Genomic DNA, 16,180 nt, shown 5'->3' on the forward strand with positions numbered 1-16,180 from the left:
TGGGCCGATGCAAGGGGGGTTTCTCTACAGGAGATATGTAGAGCTGCCACTTGGGCTGATCAGAGCACCTTCATCAACCACTATAGGTTGAATGTCTCCCACTCGGGGGTTGGTTCCTTCGGGGTTGGAGCTTTGTCTGTGGGGATGTAAAATTGGAGTTATTAAAGGTGTGTGTTTCTGCACTGTTTTGACTCTGTGTCTCATTGGGACCTTTTTCCCCGTTTGTTGCTTTGGTATACCTCATGAGGTAAGTACTGGGACGAGGAAGAGTGGACGTGGAGGTAATGTTCTGATTACTTACCGGTAATCTTCATTACTCCCAGTCCTACTCTTCCTCGTCACAGTACTGACGACCCTCCTCACCCTCCCTGCGGGGAAGGTCCCATGCTGCGGCTTGGTAATATGAAACTAAGTAACGTGGGTGTGGGGGAGGAGTTATAGAAATAAGAAGAAATAGAAGAAGGTCCTGTGTCGGAGGCGGGTGCCTCATGAGGTAAGTACTGTGACGAGGAAGAGTAGGACTAGGAGTAATGAAGATTACCGGTAAGTAATCAGAACATTTTTCTCTAGCTGCCTCCGGGGAGCGCACAACAAAAAGCTGTCGAGTCATTTTGACAAGGCGAAATGCCTGGCGAAGTGCAACGTTGGGGCGGGGTTACTGCGGGTAGGTCCCGCCCCCTAAAAACCTATAGCTGCTGCAGCTGTTGACGTTCGCTGTCATTCCCTCCAATCCTCTCCTTGCATGTGCGCGGGTTTTTGCACATCCATCTAAGCCATCTGCGCGCCGTCACAATGTCCGAGAAGAAAGTCATCGTGGTGTTTGGAGCGACTGGTGAGTGGAGAAAACGGTGACAGGGAATCGCCATTAGGGGAACACTCGTAATTTTAAAGCAGCGCCTGTTGTTAAAAATCACAAAGTCCGTTCTGGTTCATTCCCATATACCGACGTCTTTCGTGGAGACCCCTATTCAGCGTGATTTTCCTCTGCTTTCTTGGGATGTGTATTCTTAGTTTAATAATGGTAATAGAACTCGCTGCAATTAAGCAGGAACGGCTGGATTTGCTTCAATGAGCCGTTGCTTCTGTGTGTGGGGGGTTTAACACTTATTTAAACACAGATAACACAATTTTGATTCCCCAGACCGTGCCCCACTTGTCCCATATTTGTCAGGGTGCGATCCTGGGCATGATCGGTCACAATTCGCCATGACATGGACACGGCTCAGTGATTTAAAACCACTAGGGTGGTCCTGTGTGCAGTATAAAAGACCAATAACATCTGAGCATACGGGATTCTGTTTCAAAGGGAATCAATTAAAAACGTTATCAACTGGGTGGGAAAAAATGATAATGTTCCCCCGCTCCCACACACTTAAATATACGTCCCCTCAAAATATAAACGTGTCAATGTACTTCCCCCCCCCCTCAAAATATAAACGCGTCAATATTATTGCTAGGTCTACATGCCCTCCACTACCCACCCTACCTGAGAATGGATAATCTGTTATCTCCCCTGAAAGCTTCTAAATCCCCTGCTACCAAACTGCCATTGCCCTTCTCCCGTTAGCTTCCTTGTTTCTCTGCTTCCCTCTCCATGTTGGGCACCTTCTTATTGTAAAGTGCTCTGTTATTACTCGTAGATAGGTCTGCGCTCAATGAATACCCTCATAATAACAAAAGATCACTGGAGATGATGCCAACCCTCCTGATTTAGACCGGAGACTCGTGATTTTGAAATGAAAAAATATTGCTATTTATCTCCCTCCTAAAATAATTTTAACCTCAATGCAAGCCTATGGGCACGTTCAATTCTTCCTCTTTTCGTTACAAAATCTCCCTCACAGGTAATAAGAATGTTGGCACGTATGTATTTCCTAAGTAAGCTTGATGTTAATGTTAAAGGACATTTGTACCGTGCACTATCACAACCGGAGTGGTCCCCTGGTGCTCTGGCGGCTCTGAAAGAGGAGGGGAGGTTGAGTTAGTGGGGGGGAAGCGGGAAAAGTGCAAGGGAGCAGTGATGTGCTGTTGGCGTCCTCAGCCCGGTGGGTCCGTTGGCTGGGCCTGGGATGTTTGCGGCCGGTAGTCGTTGTGTACTGTTGTGCAATACTATGTGTGTTTTTGTTTTGTTGTTGCGATGTAGTGAAGTTTGTGCGGTTTGTTGTACTGTAGGTTTTGGTTGTGTTTGGTTTGGAGTTTGAGAGGTGTATGCAGAAAAGGGAAATTGTTAGTAGGGTTGGTTAGTTTGCGTCTCTATCTTGAATTGAGGCGCTCGGCTTGTGTAGTCTTCCCTGATGTGGCTCTGTCCTGATCTGGGTCCGACTGGCATATAAGGTTCCTTACTCCTCTGGCCCCCACCTCTAACATGCTCTCTCATAGCTCCCCTTATCCTCCCTTCATACTCCTGTGGTCAGTGCACCTGCCAATGTCAACCTCTCAGGTCATGTGGTGATTGCCAATATCTCGACAGTTCCACATCACTGTGGTGCCTGGTGGTAGCTAAGGGGCGGGCGAAGTGATGGTTGGATTGTCTGGGGTAGTTCACTCAGTTTCCGTGCGTGCCGCCTGAGTTCCAGTCTATCAGGTGTCACCCGTCCAGGTGCTGTGGGAGTTACCCTCTCGGGTCGGGGATGTCCGTGTCCTTTCCGGTTTAGTCATCCTTTTTCCGGTTTTGGTTTCTAGATTTAGTCTGTGGTGTTGAAGAGCCAGGTTTTTAGTGATTTCCTGAATTTTAGGTGATCTTCAGTGTTTCTTATTTCTTTTGGGATGTCGTTCCAGGTTTTTGCGGCTAGGTGGTAGAAGGAGGTGCCTCCAAGTTTTTTCTTAAGGTATGGTTTGAGTTCCAGGTGGATTGCGTTGCTTGATCGGATTGGTCTCGTTGGTTTGTAGACTGTTATTTTGTAGGAATTCTGCTCCTTGTCCGCTGATTGCTCTGTGTGTTATGCACAATGTTTGGAAGGTGATGCGTTGTTTTACTGGGATCCAGTGTAGTGTTTTTAGGGTTGGAGTGATATGGTCTCTTCTGGATAGTTTGAGGAGTAGTCTTGCTACTGCATTTTGGATCCGTTGCAGTTTCTTCAGGAGGTATTCTGGTATTCCGAGGTAGAGGCTGTTTGCATAGTCGATTTTTGACATGATTAGGGCGACGATGGTGAGTGTTTTGTGCGTGAAGGAGAGGAAAGGTAGAATTCTTCTTGCTGTGTGGAGGAGGACAAACATTTCTTCACTGTTGCATTTATTTGTGGTTCCAGATGTTAATGGATATTTATACCGCGCACTTTCACCACTGTAGTGGTCCTTTGGTGGATCTAAAAAAGAAGGGGGAAGGGTAAGAGCGCGTTGGTAGGATGAAGTTTGGAGAGAGAGCAAGGTAGCTGTGATGTGCTGTTGGCAGCTTCAGTTCGGTTAACACCGTTCACTGAGCTTTTGGTGTGGTATCCAGTCAGACTCTTGTGTTGCATTGTGGTGAAGTGCGTGCGGGTTGCTGTGGTTTAAGAGGTATTGTTGTGTCTGGTTAGGGTTGGAGAGGTGTGTGAAGAGAGGTGAGGTTTTAGTAGGGTTGGTTATTCGTATTGTTGATTGGAGAAAATGCACATTGGTTTATAGTCATAATGTCGGAAAAAAAATGTCGAAAATAATGTCGACATCCTATACTTATAATGTAAAAAGTCATTTTTTCGAAAAAACAATGTCGACATTTTTTTTTTTTGACATTATGACTATAAACCCTTAAAACTATCAACACCTCACCCAACACCCTCCTGCAACCCCCCCACACCCCCACCACCACCCTCCCACCCCTCATACTCAACACATCCTAATTATATATTTATTTATTTATTCAATAAATAAATAACAAAAAAGAGTATCATTTACTATTGGGGGGGGGGTCCCCCCCAACCCCCCCTCACCCAACACCCCCCTGCCACCCCCCCACACCTCCCACCCCTCATACTCAACACATTCTAATTATATATTTATTTATTTATTTTTTCAATAAATAAATAACAAAACAGAGTATCATTTACTATTGGGGGGGGTCCCCCCCAACCCCCCCTCACCCAACACCCCCCTGCCACCCCCCCACACCCCCTCCAACCACCCTCCCACCCCTCATACTCAACACAATCTATTATATATTTATTTATTTATTTATTCTTACAATAAGTACACAATTTCGAAAAAATATCGAAAAATGTCGACATTTTTGTTTGTCGACATTTTTGTTTGTCGACATTTTTGTTTGTCGACATTTTTGTTTGTCGACATTTTTGTTTGTCGACATTATTGTTTTTCGACATTTTGACTGTCGACATTATGACTGCACACCTGCACATTCATTTGTGTCTTTTGGAATTTTAGTAAAAAAATTCTTCCTCCAAAGTGTTCAGTTCAGCATGACAAGGCTGTTTCTCATTTCTGTCAATATTTTGCGTTAGATTGTCTCTACATTTTTCTTACTCAGGCCATCCTCTACATCCCAGTATCTGCTTGCAATCTCTGCCCATATCCATCCCTCTGTCTGGGAGTGACACGGTACAGCTCGGTCCGTACCTGGGCTTTTGGATTGTCGCATAAGTGGGTCACCATACGTGTGTGTGTGTTGGGTTGTTAGGGAGTCGGTACATCTCTAGGAGCACTGCTAGAGTATTGTGTATGTCGGTCTAGTGCATTTGGTTTTGTACTTACTAGTTTCAGTGTGGCTTTCTTAGTGTGATGATAGTTGTCTCATTTGGGTGGCGGGTTATCTTATATGGAGTGTTGGTTTGAGAATGATTCTTGTGAGCGTGGATGCACAGTTGCTGCACAATCGCTGTTTAAGCGAGACTGAACATGTGTATCATTAGACAGGGGACATGTGCCACCTCCCTTTTCCCTGCTTGTATTCTTCCTGTGGTTGGTTTGGATCGGCTACCCAGGGAAGTAGCTAAGTGTGTGGTAGCTCGCATGGGTTGTTTAAAACATTTTCTTATTTTTATTTTGCTGATGTGTGTTCCTGCAACATTTCGGCCACACCCAATTTTCTGACATTGTATGTACATGATAGCCCCCTCCCCTTAACAATGTTATAGGGCCCGATTCATGTAAAAGAGCTGATATCCCGTGTGCCGGGAACATCACTGTGTGAGCCTGGGTGCAGAAGTTTTTCTGAGCACTTTGCGTATTCATGGAATTGTTAATGGAAAATAACCATATGCGTAAGACGCGGCTGACACGCCCCTACGCCAATCAAAAATAGCCACCTTTGCATGCTCTGAGTGCGAATACATGCACCCTCAAAACGGTGCTTCGTGTCCCTGCAAGCCGGCCTGCATCTCGGGGGCCCTGAGCGGGGTCCCATGTAACTTTTACTGGCACCTCAATAACATGTGTACAATTTATTGTAACTCGGAAAACCTGCGTGCAAACCCCCATAAACCGCACTGCACCCCGCTACACTGCTTACAAGCACCCCTAAATTAGATCGGAACCCCAGCTGCATGCATGTACCCCAAAATCTGACACCCAATCATACCTCTGCTCAGTGAATCCTATGTGCAAGTGTCTGTACGCCTGCCTCTGGGTGGCGGATAGTATGAGGGCTTTGTGTGGCCGTTTTCCTGGCAGGAGATGCCGTGGTTGGATCCCTGAATACCTAATCCGCGCAATAGCGGGCACACAATGGACTGCCTGCGGCCCGTCCCTTGTAATGTCCACTTTTTCGCATGTGATTCCCCATTTTCTGTGTTCCGCCCCCTTGCCAGGGCCAACCACGCCTACACTCTGCATGTTGTCTCGCGCAAGGCACTCGGCTGCTCGCAGGGGCGTGCCGGACCACTGTGAAAATCACGCAAGTCCAAGAAAAATTCTGCACATTCCATTCCATGAATTGACAAACAGGATTATGCACGCTGTTTGGCGCGCAAGTTCTCTATTTCCATCGCAAACAATTCCATGAATCAGACCCTTGGTGTCCCATTGCAAGCAATGTTGTGGTTGCTTTTGTTTTGTGGTGCCAGCAACTTGTAGCCTTGTGGTTTTGAGTGCCATTTGGCTAGAGTTCCTGGAACTCTAGTGGGATAGTGCTTGCTTTATTGCATGGGCGTAGGTGTGTGTGGTGTCCTCTTGCCAGTTTCCTTTCCTGTTCTCATAGAATGACCATGTGGTTGCTTTAATGTAGTATCGGACCCACATGGTGCAAAGGTTTTGCAGAGCTGTGCTCACCATGGCATTTTCATTGGTGCACTTATTTATTTGTGGCTAATTAATGGGTAATGTGCAGTACTCTGCGGTGTGTAAAGCCATTTAGGGTGACTAATCTTTATGGCACTAAACATGGTACTCTGTGAGGTGTTTCTTCTGACGTGCCTTGGGTTTTTGTGTGCAAATGCTGACTTTTAATATTTAATTTTTGTTTCTTATAGCTTGCACAATAAACATCTTCTCCAGGACATGCTAGAAAGAGCTGCCAGATTATGTATTTTAATGATCCCACACCCCTTTGTCGTTATTAAAGAAGTTTGATGGACAGAAACCCTTGTTGCTTTCATTATTTAACACTTTTCAGTCCCGCTCAAACCTCCATGACCCAGAGCCCTTCTTTGCATCCTGCCTGTGCGGTCGACAGGTTGTTCTGTTTCATTTTGAGGGTGCTCTTTCTGGGCTTGATCCATAGTAGCCTCAGGAGATGGGGGGTGCAAGTTCAAGTTGTAGCAGGGCATAACCAGCCCCCCTCCACCTCTTCACATGCAGACTATTTCTTACCCCAATACTTGCTGATGTCTAGTGGAGAGTGGAAATGATGAGACCTCTGACATTAGTAACAGCAATTCCAGGGACTTGACTGATGTCCCTGGTGACATGAAGCCAGCTGCTAACATTACTGCAAGATTTCTTCACTGGCCTCTAGATAAACGGGAACATGCACTGATAGGGTAAATGGGTGATGACTGTAATCTATCTGGTAAAACAATGGAGTGGATCCTAGCCCGATGAACATGCTTGTTATTGCTTCATCAATCCCGTTTAAAATCTAGCACCCTAACTGACCAATAGCACAGCCGCTGCTGCACGTCCAAATTGCTGTAAAGCACACTCTTTATGTACAGAGGTGCATTGACTCAGTTCTGTGCACTTTTCGTGCTGTGTGAACATAGGAAAAGTTGTTTCGAGCAGTCTCTCCCAGGTTAAAATAATACAGTGGACCCTCGCCAACCCACCATTGCCAATACACAGGAGGACAAGGGTGATGTATCCTAGGAGTGAGGTTTGAACCACAGCCATGTTTTTACATTTTGTGGCCAAGCAGGAATAAGAAGGAACATTAAAGATGTGTAGAGCAAAAATCTTAAGCAGTGTTTCGGTGAAACCCATTTGTTGTCCAGTGCTCCCCATAACATCTCTGAAGCTGCCTTGCTTCAATCCCATTGATTGCAATAGGCACTGTATTGCAATGCAGTACATTCCAAGCTTTTCTGTCAATGCATCAAGAGTCTCGGGGGGGATAGCTTGGGGGCAATCTGCTTGCCTTGCAAGCAAGACGACACAGAGCAACACAGGTTCGATCGCCCGGTCCGCGCTTAAGTTATTTATAACGCTCTTTGTTAGGCAGAAACCTGTGCAGTTCCCTTAGGGACCACTGCAAAAAGTTTAAGACTACAGGTGTTAGCAGTAAACCCAATTGGTCGCAGTCTGTACCACCCAGCTTTACCTGGTAGCTGTGGCTGAGCAGTCAGACTTCTCTCAAGAAGAGTTAAGCAGTATATACATTAGGTACAAAGAGACAATAGCACAAGAAAACACTGACCAGAGCTTTGGTATATAATTATTTATTTAAAAACACACTTGTAAAGATACACTGGCACTAATATGTCAAGCAAGTTCAAACAGTCACTAGAAATATATACACCTCCCTAATTATTTGACAAGTCTAGGTTAGTTCATCACTTATTTAGCAAAACAGAGGTGAGTGCGTGACCATAGATGGCACTCCAATAATGATTTAAAAAGGGAGAGAAGAGGCAGAAATAGGAAAACACACAATACCAACACTTTTAAAGAACCACAGCAAGTCAAGAAAGGCAGGGTCTACTGTAGAGCAAAAAGTTCATAGGCCAGGCCCACACTTGGAGAGAGCAAGGCGGAATGTGCCCAAGATCACACAGTTGAAGTACACTTTAAGTCTTTTCAGATAGTTCCAAAAGGAGTTAGATCAGTTCAGAAAAGTTAGTTAACTGGTCTGAGGTCACCCCAGGATAGAGTCGAGGATTTACGGGACACCTTGAACAGTCTGTTACAAGGGAGACCAGACGGGACACAGTACCTGAAATTGTGAGAAAGCTCGAGCGGGGGCAGTTGTTCCTGGCAGCGGGTGCAAGTCGGTGCTTCGTCCAGGGGAAGAGAAGATTTCGACGTGGAGGAAAGCTGGAGGTTGTTGCACTGCCAGGGAAGAAACCAGCCGCAGAGTTTCTCAGTTAAAAGGTACTACCCTTTTATTCGCGGTAGTGGTGAAGCGTGGCTATCCGGCCGCCGGGGTGCTTGGCACGGGCGATTCGACCACGAGACGATCCAGGAAGGCGAAAAAAGACGAACTGGTTAACCCCACCAGCTCAAAGGAAGAAGACTCTCCTAGAAGAAGATGATCTCTGTCGTTGGGAAGTGGTGAGTTCGGTTCAGCAGGGCTCCACCGGTGGTGTCGTCGTCGCAGGTCGGCTCAGCTTCTCCCTCTTGGGATTCTTTAGGTCCTGTGGTGATTTCTGAAGTTCCAGTCCCCAAAGTCCTGCTTTTATGCAGAAAACCCCCATTCATCAGTCTTAGCTGTCACTCAAACACCACTGGGCCAATCGCACAAGAGTGCGACTTGAGTTGCCGACGCAACTCAGTCCAGGGTGCCTATTCCCCGCCCCCAACTCCCACACATCCTGCAGACCCAGACAGAGTGGCACCACTTTTGGAGGCTTCTGTGCAGAACCCCGCCAAAAGTGGAACAAAGGGCTCGACTTGGAGCTACAGAGGCGAACACAAACGCCATTTTAAAACCGAGTCCTGGCAAAAAGACCCAACCGGGGAATAAATATTAAATAACCCAGCGGTATCTTTAACATTGCACCAAAAAAGTGGTGCGTTTCAAATGATTGGGAAAAACCCATTGGAAATATTCTGGTGGAATATTTTGCATGGTAACCACTGCCACCAGCCAGAAACTCGACAAGGGGGGACTGCTGTCAATCTAACAGGCTCGTCTGGGCTACACATACATGGGTCAAGTAGATTCCTGCTCCTGAGCTTTTCTAACTCTGAAGGACCGACCTGTAAGATTTGCTGGTCTAAGGAAGCGCTTTCTGCCCATTTGGAGTGCGCCCCATTACCTATTTGTATTTTTGAAACCAAAATATCTATTTTTAAAGGGTCTTCTAGTAACTAAGTGAAGCTGTGCTCAATTGTGCTATGCATGTGAGACACGCATTGACATTGAGGCATCCAGATGGGCTGCAATTCCTGCCCCTCTGTGGTTGCATGACCTGGAAGAGGGGGAGAAATGTTGCCCACTTTACCTGCCCTGGGCATGAAGTTTCTTTAATCACGGACATGGTATTTACATTCAGCTAGGGCATCACTGCTGTACTCTTGAGGAGGGGCAAGAGCACAGGATATCCCGCACCGTTACTTCGCTGGCACAGACCTTGCCAGGTGTAAAGAACCGCCTTGTGTTTCTGCTCTGACCATGGATGCCAGCATGATCCATTCCCTTCTGTAGGTGCTTATCCAGTCCTGTTTTTTTTCTTTGCATTCTGGGACTTGTAGTTCTACTTTTCCTATTATTAAACTCGGACTAAAAGTCCAAGAATGCAATGGAAAAAAACAAGGATTGGATAAGCACCTAGGGATTGGAAAGGGTCATATTGGCAATTTTTTCTGTGATTTTATACTATTCAATACCTTAAACTATGGATCATTATAATGTTGGTACACAAGTTACTGGCCCTGAAGGACTATTCAGTTCGAAATGCACAGGCCTCATTTCTGATGCATCTGCAACCACTTGAGTTTACTTATTCAAGATTTATCGAAAGATTAAATTAAGATTATAACACGCAAATGGAAACCTTAGTATTGTTATTTACTGATAAAAACATTATGAAATATACCACATGAATGTTGTTTCCAGGAGTGCAGCCCACACCGCTGGCTACACAGCCAAGTCTCATCTCCAAATGCCATTGTAGTGCCATTTCACGGAGGCACTTTATCTACATGGGGTACAAATCCACTGATAAAGGAAGATATTTAAATAAGAAATAAAGAATTTAGGTTGTGCACACTCACCTCTCCTCAGAATCATATTGGCAACTATGTCCGCACTAATAATCTCTTACAGCCCCCAGAGAAGTGAAGAGGGGGAAAGGTACAGTCACTGCTAAACCAGCCTACAGGTATTTCAAGTACTGCTGTTAAGCTGCACTAACAAAGCTGGAATCATTTCTGGCTCTTCACACTAGCCAGAGGGGATGTGTACTATACCCCTGGAAAGTGCTGCTAAGGCAGCTTCTGACCCTGCTTTTGAATGCTTCAAGTGAAGTCCTGCTCCCTGCATAGTGAGGTAGCTAAAGCATAGGCTGGTGATCTGTCTTGATTTTGTATTTGTTCATCAACAGGCAGCCAAGGGGGCTCTGTTGCCAGGGCTCTTCTAGACGACGGCACCTTTGCTGTTAAGGCAGTGACGCGGGACCCCCAGAAGGCCTCGTCGCAAGATTTGAAGAAACTTGGTGCCGAACTGGTGAAGGGGGACATCGACCACATTGAGACTTTGGAGCCTGCGTTTACTGGTGCCTATGGAGCCTTCATTGTCACCAATTACTGGGAACATTTGAGCAAAGAGAAAGAGGTTATGCAGGTGAGACATACTCTTTTTTCAACATAGGAGGGGTGGGGGGGCAGGATGTAGGAGTGATGTGCCCCTCACACATTTCCAGCGGCCGTGTCGGAAGTGATCCAAGGAAATATAAACTACACACCTGATCTCCCGGCTGTACAGGGGAGACGCCCTCATTCCGAAACCCGTTTTCAGCCAGGATTCTGTCTCGTATTGTGTGCACAAGACTTGACCTGCCTGAAGTCCTTTTTCCCTGTTGATTTGTTGCAGGGAAAATGTCTGGCTGACCTCTCCAAGAGCAAGGGCTTACATCACGTGGTTTACAGCGGCCTAGAGAATGTGAAAAAGCTGACTGAGGGCAAGCTGGAGGTGAAGCACTTTGACGGCAAGGGTGAGGTGGAAGAGTATGCCAGAGCCACTGGTGTCCCTATGACCAGCATCAGACTGCCGTGTTACTATGACAACTTTCTCACCTTCTTCCGGCCGCAGAAGGCCCCAGATGGTGATGGCTATGTGCTTGGTAAGACTGAGTTGATCTAGTAATGCTTGTGGGCACATAGGATGATGTGTGCTTCCATAGATGGCCCATTGTTGGAATAGTGGATGTGTTTTTCCTTGGATATATTTCCATATGCTTTCTGGATCCTTAAAAGTGGCTTGCCTACCAAGTAGATGTTTAGGTATGTTTTTAGCCTTAGTTACTGTTAGCTTTGTATGTAAATGAGCTGAAGGCCTACAGAGAAACAAAGGGTTTACGCCAATGAAGCCAGTACAGAAGCTAAATGTCTTGTTTGATGTGCCCTTCTTCCTGCAGCCTTACCAATTGGAGATGCTGCTATGGATGGTATCGGTGTAAGTGATCTTGGTCCAGTAGTGGTCAGCGTCTTGAAAGCCCCAGAACAGTACATTGGGAAAAATATTGGACTCAGCACTGAGAAGCTTACTGCTGAACAGTATGCAGCCATCATGTCTAAATGTATAGGGAAACAAGTAAAGGACGCTAAGGTGAGGAAGTAGAACCCGTCTCTTGTTGTTTTTGTGCGAGAGATTCCTTGTGTGTTTTTGAATGCATTTATTTTTTTAAGTCAATGTCTGAATTTGCTGCTGTGTCCTGCCATAAACCCTGGTCTCAAAGGCTCCCTGCAACTGCCAGATTTACCCCTGGTCTCTCGCTTGGAGGTGCTTTGGGCCTGATATCAGTTATGTTACTCTGGTTCCTGCACTCTTGGGTTCCCTAGAGCTGCCTCTAGTTTCTTTTCTGGGCTCTTGAAATATCAAGCTGTTTTGTACACCTGACCTGCTCAGGAGCTCAATAGGGTGACTTTCTCTTTGAAATTGCACCCTAAAGCTCTCTGCCCTACATTGCTCTTGACCCGTTTGTTAGTCTCTGGTTTGTCTGCCTGCAGTATGCTGTGGCTACTCCAGTGTTACACTCAGGGACGTCATTTAGAGGTCGCTAGGGGTCTCCCTTGCTACCCCTAAACATTTTTGTACAAAAATAATGAAAAAGTGCCTAGTTTTTTTATGCAAGCTCCTGGCCTATGGCCAGCCACAATGTGGCTCTTTGCTTCTGGAGTGGCTGGCCTTCTTGTTCAGGCTTCTTAGTGGGGGGGGGGCTAAAAAAATTAGAGGTTCCACAAGTCTAACACTTTTCAGCAGTGACCCTAAATAAGAAAGAATAGGAATACCAAATGATGGCTTTCTGGAATTCTATACAATAATGACTAGACTCATTACAGGTTTATTTCAGACACACTTCATGGGGTTTATAGTGATAATATCGAAAACAAAAATGTCAAAAGTCATAATCTCGGAAAGAAATGTCAAACAAAAAAGTCAAATTTTTTTTAATTACCTTTTTTATTCGAAATGGGGGGGTTCCCCCCCTAACCCCCCTTTTTTATTTCTTTTTTTGTTTTACCCCTTTTTTTATTCACGGACCCAAAAAATTGTATATAAATAAAAAAAAAATGTGACGCTTTTTGTTGACATTATTGTTTTCGAGATTATGACTTTCAACATTATTGATTCGATATTTTGACTGCACACCACTTCATGGAGTGAGTAGTTACTGATTTAGTCTGTTCTTAATATTTAATGAATGTGTGTACTGATGAAATAATGTAGTCTAATGATGTATTGGGTGCTTTTTTTGTGTGGAATTTATGCTGCTATATAGTTGTCTTTTGTGATGTGTATCTGTGAAGAGTGTATTTGTTTAAACTGTGCCACAAAATAATGTATATACTTTTTTAAGCGATGTATATGTATGCTGCCAGTACTTTTGTATAGATTTCTGTCCACTCTGTGAACTTGTAAATATTCTACACCCATGCCTTTCTGGGTTTTTTTAGCCTCTGCTCCAGTGGGTTTTTCTTGGCGTCTTTTAACTAGTAAAACCTTGGATGCTATACTACTCTTCAGAGGAAAGCACACCCATCACAGCCACTATTCCCGTAGCTTCCAGTGCAGTGGGTCCATCAATATGAAGGCATTCTCGTTGCCAATGCTTTCTCCAACCGCATCCCCACCCAGGATTGTAACTCCACTCTGTAACCAGGCTTGCTTGAGGTCACTATTTTTAGGAGCACTGTTCCACATCCTTGTTCTTCCTTTAGGATGATACTCCTCTGTATTTCTGCACGCTGCTAATCGCAGTATTGCAGGAACCCCTGGGCTTATCTTTATAAACTGTGTATATTGCGATTCTGGCAGAAATGCAGAGGCCTGGATCATTGCTGGAGTTGTTTGCAATCTTATTTTGCACGCAGTATAGATCCCATCTTAATTGATAACTACTCAGCATTTATCCTTTCATGGCGATGGCTTCAAAAACTTTGAGTCTCCTTCATGAACCCAAAGAGGAGCTGGACTCTTCAGCTTTAGACTGGACTTTCTGAGACTTGTTACTACACACGTACAATCCTAATGTAGTTTTAGTATTCCTGTAGAAACTAGAGATTCTAGTGTAGTCTCACCGTTAGCTTTACCTATCTCGAAAGTGCACCACAGTGTTCTGTCTGACTTTGGTGATGTCTGGTAGGAAAGTTTCTGCTCCCACCCTTAACTTGCAGCGGTGTAATGCGTGAGACCATCCATTATGCAATGCAGAAAATGAAAGCGGGACGGAGGAGGGTGGGGGTTGACCAGTGGCTTTGTATGTTGAGGACGAAAGAGGTAATGTGCGTTCCAGTGTTTCCCTGGCAGTACCGGTTTGCGGGGGGGGGGGGGTTAAACCTTTTCGGGGGCAGTGGGAGGGGGGGACTCAGCAACTTCCCCATGTTGCCAGTGAGCAGTTTTGTAAAACGGCCATATATTCATTTTTATATTTTAGTTCTGGGGCTTAAAATGTGCACTTTGCAGCACTCGCTTTACAAGCTGCATTTTCTCTTCCCATGGGGTATACATAAGTGTTATCGCCTCGTTTCCCTCGAACACTGGTTCCCCCACATCCATCTGTTTGGAGTCCTTTAGTGGAAATTTAGTGTTTAAACTCCCTGCTGGCCGGCCGTCTTGTGATAATCGGCGGTTGTTACCCTTACCTTTGTCTCCATTGTAATGTATGCACCCCACAGACTGCTGTTTAGCCAGGCCTAGTCCCCGGACAGTAATATGGGTAAGGGAAGGCAGGAGAAATCCAGAAATTACAATGATTTCCCATTTTAACTTTGTAGTGGAAAATCTATTCCCTCCCCTGCCCCTCAGAACCACCACAAAGGCTTGGCCTCTTTCCCTGATAACCAATTTTGGTCCAGCACAATAGTCACATATTGCTACGAATGATGGCTATCAATTGGTAGATTCCTTCCTACACATGGCCTCGAAATTAGTCTGTGTCTGTATTCTATTCTAAAGTCGTGCAGTTCTAGTAGGTTTTTTTTTTGGGCAATAAACTGAACTTTCTCTTGGACATAGTTTACAGTCCTGTGTTATTGCGACTTGGAATTGTGTTTTTATACTGATGCTCTGCTGGATGGAACAGAGATCAAACACATTTTATGGGCCTTTCTAGCAGGCTGCAATGCTCCAGAAAAGATTTGGAAGAGGGAGTATTTTACTCCCTAGTTTGTAAAGTTGGGAGTAAAATGATGTTTTAGGGAGTAAAAATATAAGTCGAGATCACAATGAGAGTATCACATAAGTGAGTAAAAATGTTTTAACTGGAAAACGGAAACATTTTTGTAATATGTATTTCTTTGAATCTAGTTATTCATGCACATTAAAAGATGCATCGTCTTCTGATCAGGCAGTTATAGTAATAGTTTCTTCCTGTGGTAATACGTGCACTACTGGTCCAAACATATCCCTGGAGCTGCATGGCTGTAAGCACGGGCACATGGTCCTACATGTCTGTTTCCTATTTTTTGTTGGGGGTATTTGTACTCCCTATTTTTGTTGTTGAGTATTTGCCTATTTTTAGGTAGTGAAAGTGGCCGATACACCCCTTATCTGTAGGGCTGGCAGGCTGTGTAAATTGCAGGCCTTGGCCCTCAGCTGCTGATGTAAAATATTAGAAGTGTTGGCTTAATTAACAGACTACCGACTCTCATAATGGTCACTTGATGACTGGCCCTTCAGTTTGCATGTTCTTTGTGCTGGGCCCCTTGTTTATGGGGCAGGCATAAATGAATGGCTAAACATTTCTCAATGTTTCTAATATTAATTTGAAATGCCTGTCATGACTGATAGTCACTCATTGTATTACACAACTGGATCACTTTATTACACAAATTGATATGGGACTTTTCACCCATTTTAATGCTAATGTTTTTGCTGATTTCCAGATGAGTGCTGACGATTATGAGAAACTAGGCTTCCCTGGGGCCTTGGAATTGGCAAACATGTTCCGCTTCTACTTGATGAATCCAGACCGCAATATAGAGCTGACTTTACAACTTAACCCGAAAGCCCTGAGTTTTGCAGAGTGGATGGCAAAGCACACGGCTGACTTTAAGGACCTGTGAAGTCTGAATCGGGGATTTCTGTCCAAAAGCTGTACGTGTCTTTTCCTGTGCTGGTTTATCTTGATATTAATTGTGTTGTGTAATAAAAAATATTTTTTTCTGTACTTGGTGCATTTTTGTTCCACCTTTTTTTGTTTTATAGACCAGTGTATTTTTCAGCATGTTTAAGCCTGCACCTTTTGTTTCTGAACTCCTTCCATGAAGGCTGCTTTTGAATTACATTGTTTGCTGTTTTGCACCCGTCACTAGCTGTGAACAGTGCCACTTAATGTAAGGGTCGGGAATTACGTGAAAGGAGAGCCTGTTGCTGCTTGTCAAACCTGATCCTCGTTCCAAGTCTACGTTTTTGTATATAACACTCAGT

General features: G+C 44.8%; 1 protein-coding gene across 1 annotated transcript; it reads left to right on the forward strand.

Moving 5' to 3' along the window:
• Positions 1–558: 558 nt before the first annotated feature.
• Positions 559–15,920, forward strand: LOC138569696 (nmrA-like family domain-containing protein 1). Its single transcript, XM_069647902.1, has 5 exons — positions 559–832; positions 10,635–10,873; positions 11,123–11,372; positions 11,667–11,857; positions 15,637–15,920. The coding sequence occupies exons 1-5, from the start codon at positions 793–795 to the stop codon at positions 15,814–15,816; spliced, it is 900 nt and encodes a 299-aa protein (XP_069504003.1). The 5' UTR covers positions 559–792; the 3' UTR covers positions 15,817–15,920.
• Positions 15,921–16,180: the final 260 nt, after the last annotated feature.

The sequence above is a fragment of the Ambystoma mexicanum genome, chromosome 2q (assembly GCF_040938575.1).
Source record: "Ambystoma mexicanum isolate Mex_15411 chromosome 2q, UKY_AmexF1_1, whole genome shotgun sequence".
In the NCBI taxonomy this organism is placed as follows: domain Eukaryota; kingdom Metazoa; phylum Chordata; class Amphibia; order Caudata; family Ambystomatidae; genus Ambystoma; species Ambystoma mexicanum.

What these genes read in the sequence shown, in the direction of transcription:
- LOC138569696 (XM_069647902.1), top strand. Translation starts at nt 793, where the DNA reads ATGTCCGAGAAGAAAGTCATCGTGGTGTTTGGAGCGACTG. An exon ending in TGGTGATGGCTATGTGCTTG is followed by an intron (nt 11,373 to 11,666) that starts GTAAGACTGAGT and finishes TTCTTCCTGCAG; the next exon opens with CCTTACCAATTGGAGATGCT. An exon ending in AACAAGTAAAGGACGCTAAG is followed by an intron (nt 11,858 to 15,636) that starts GTGAGGAAGTAG and finishes GCTGATTTCCAG; the next exon opens with ATGAGTGCTGACGATTATGA.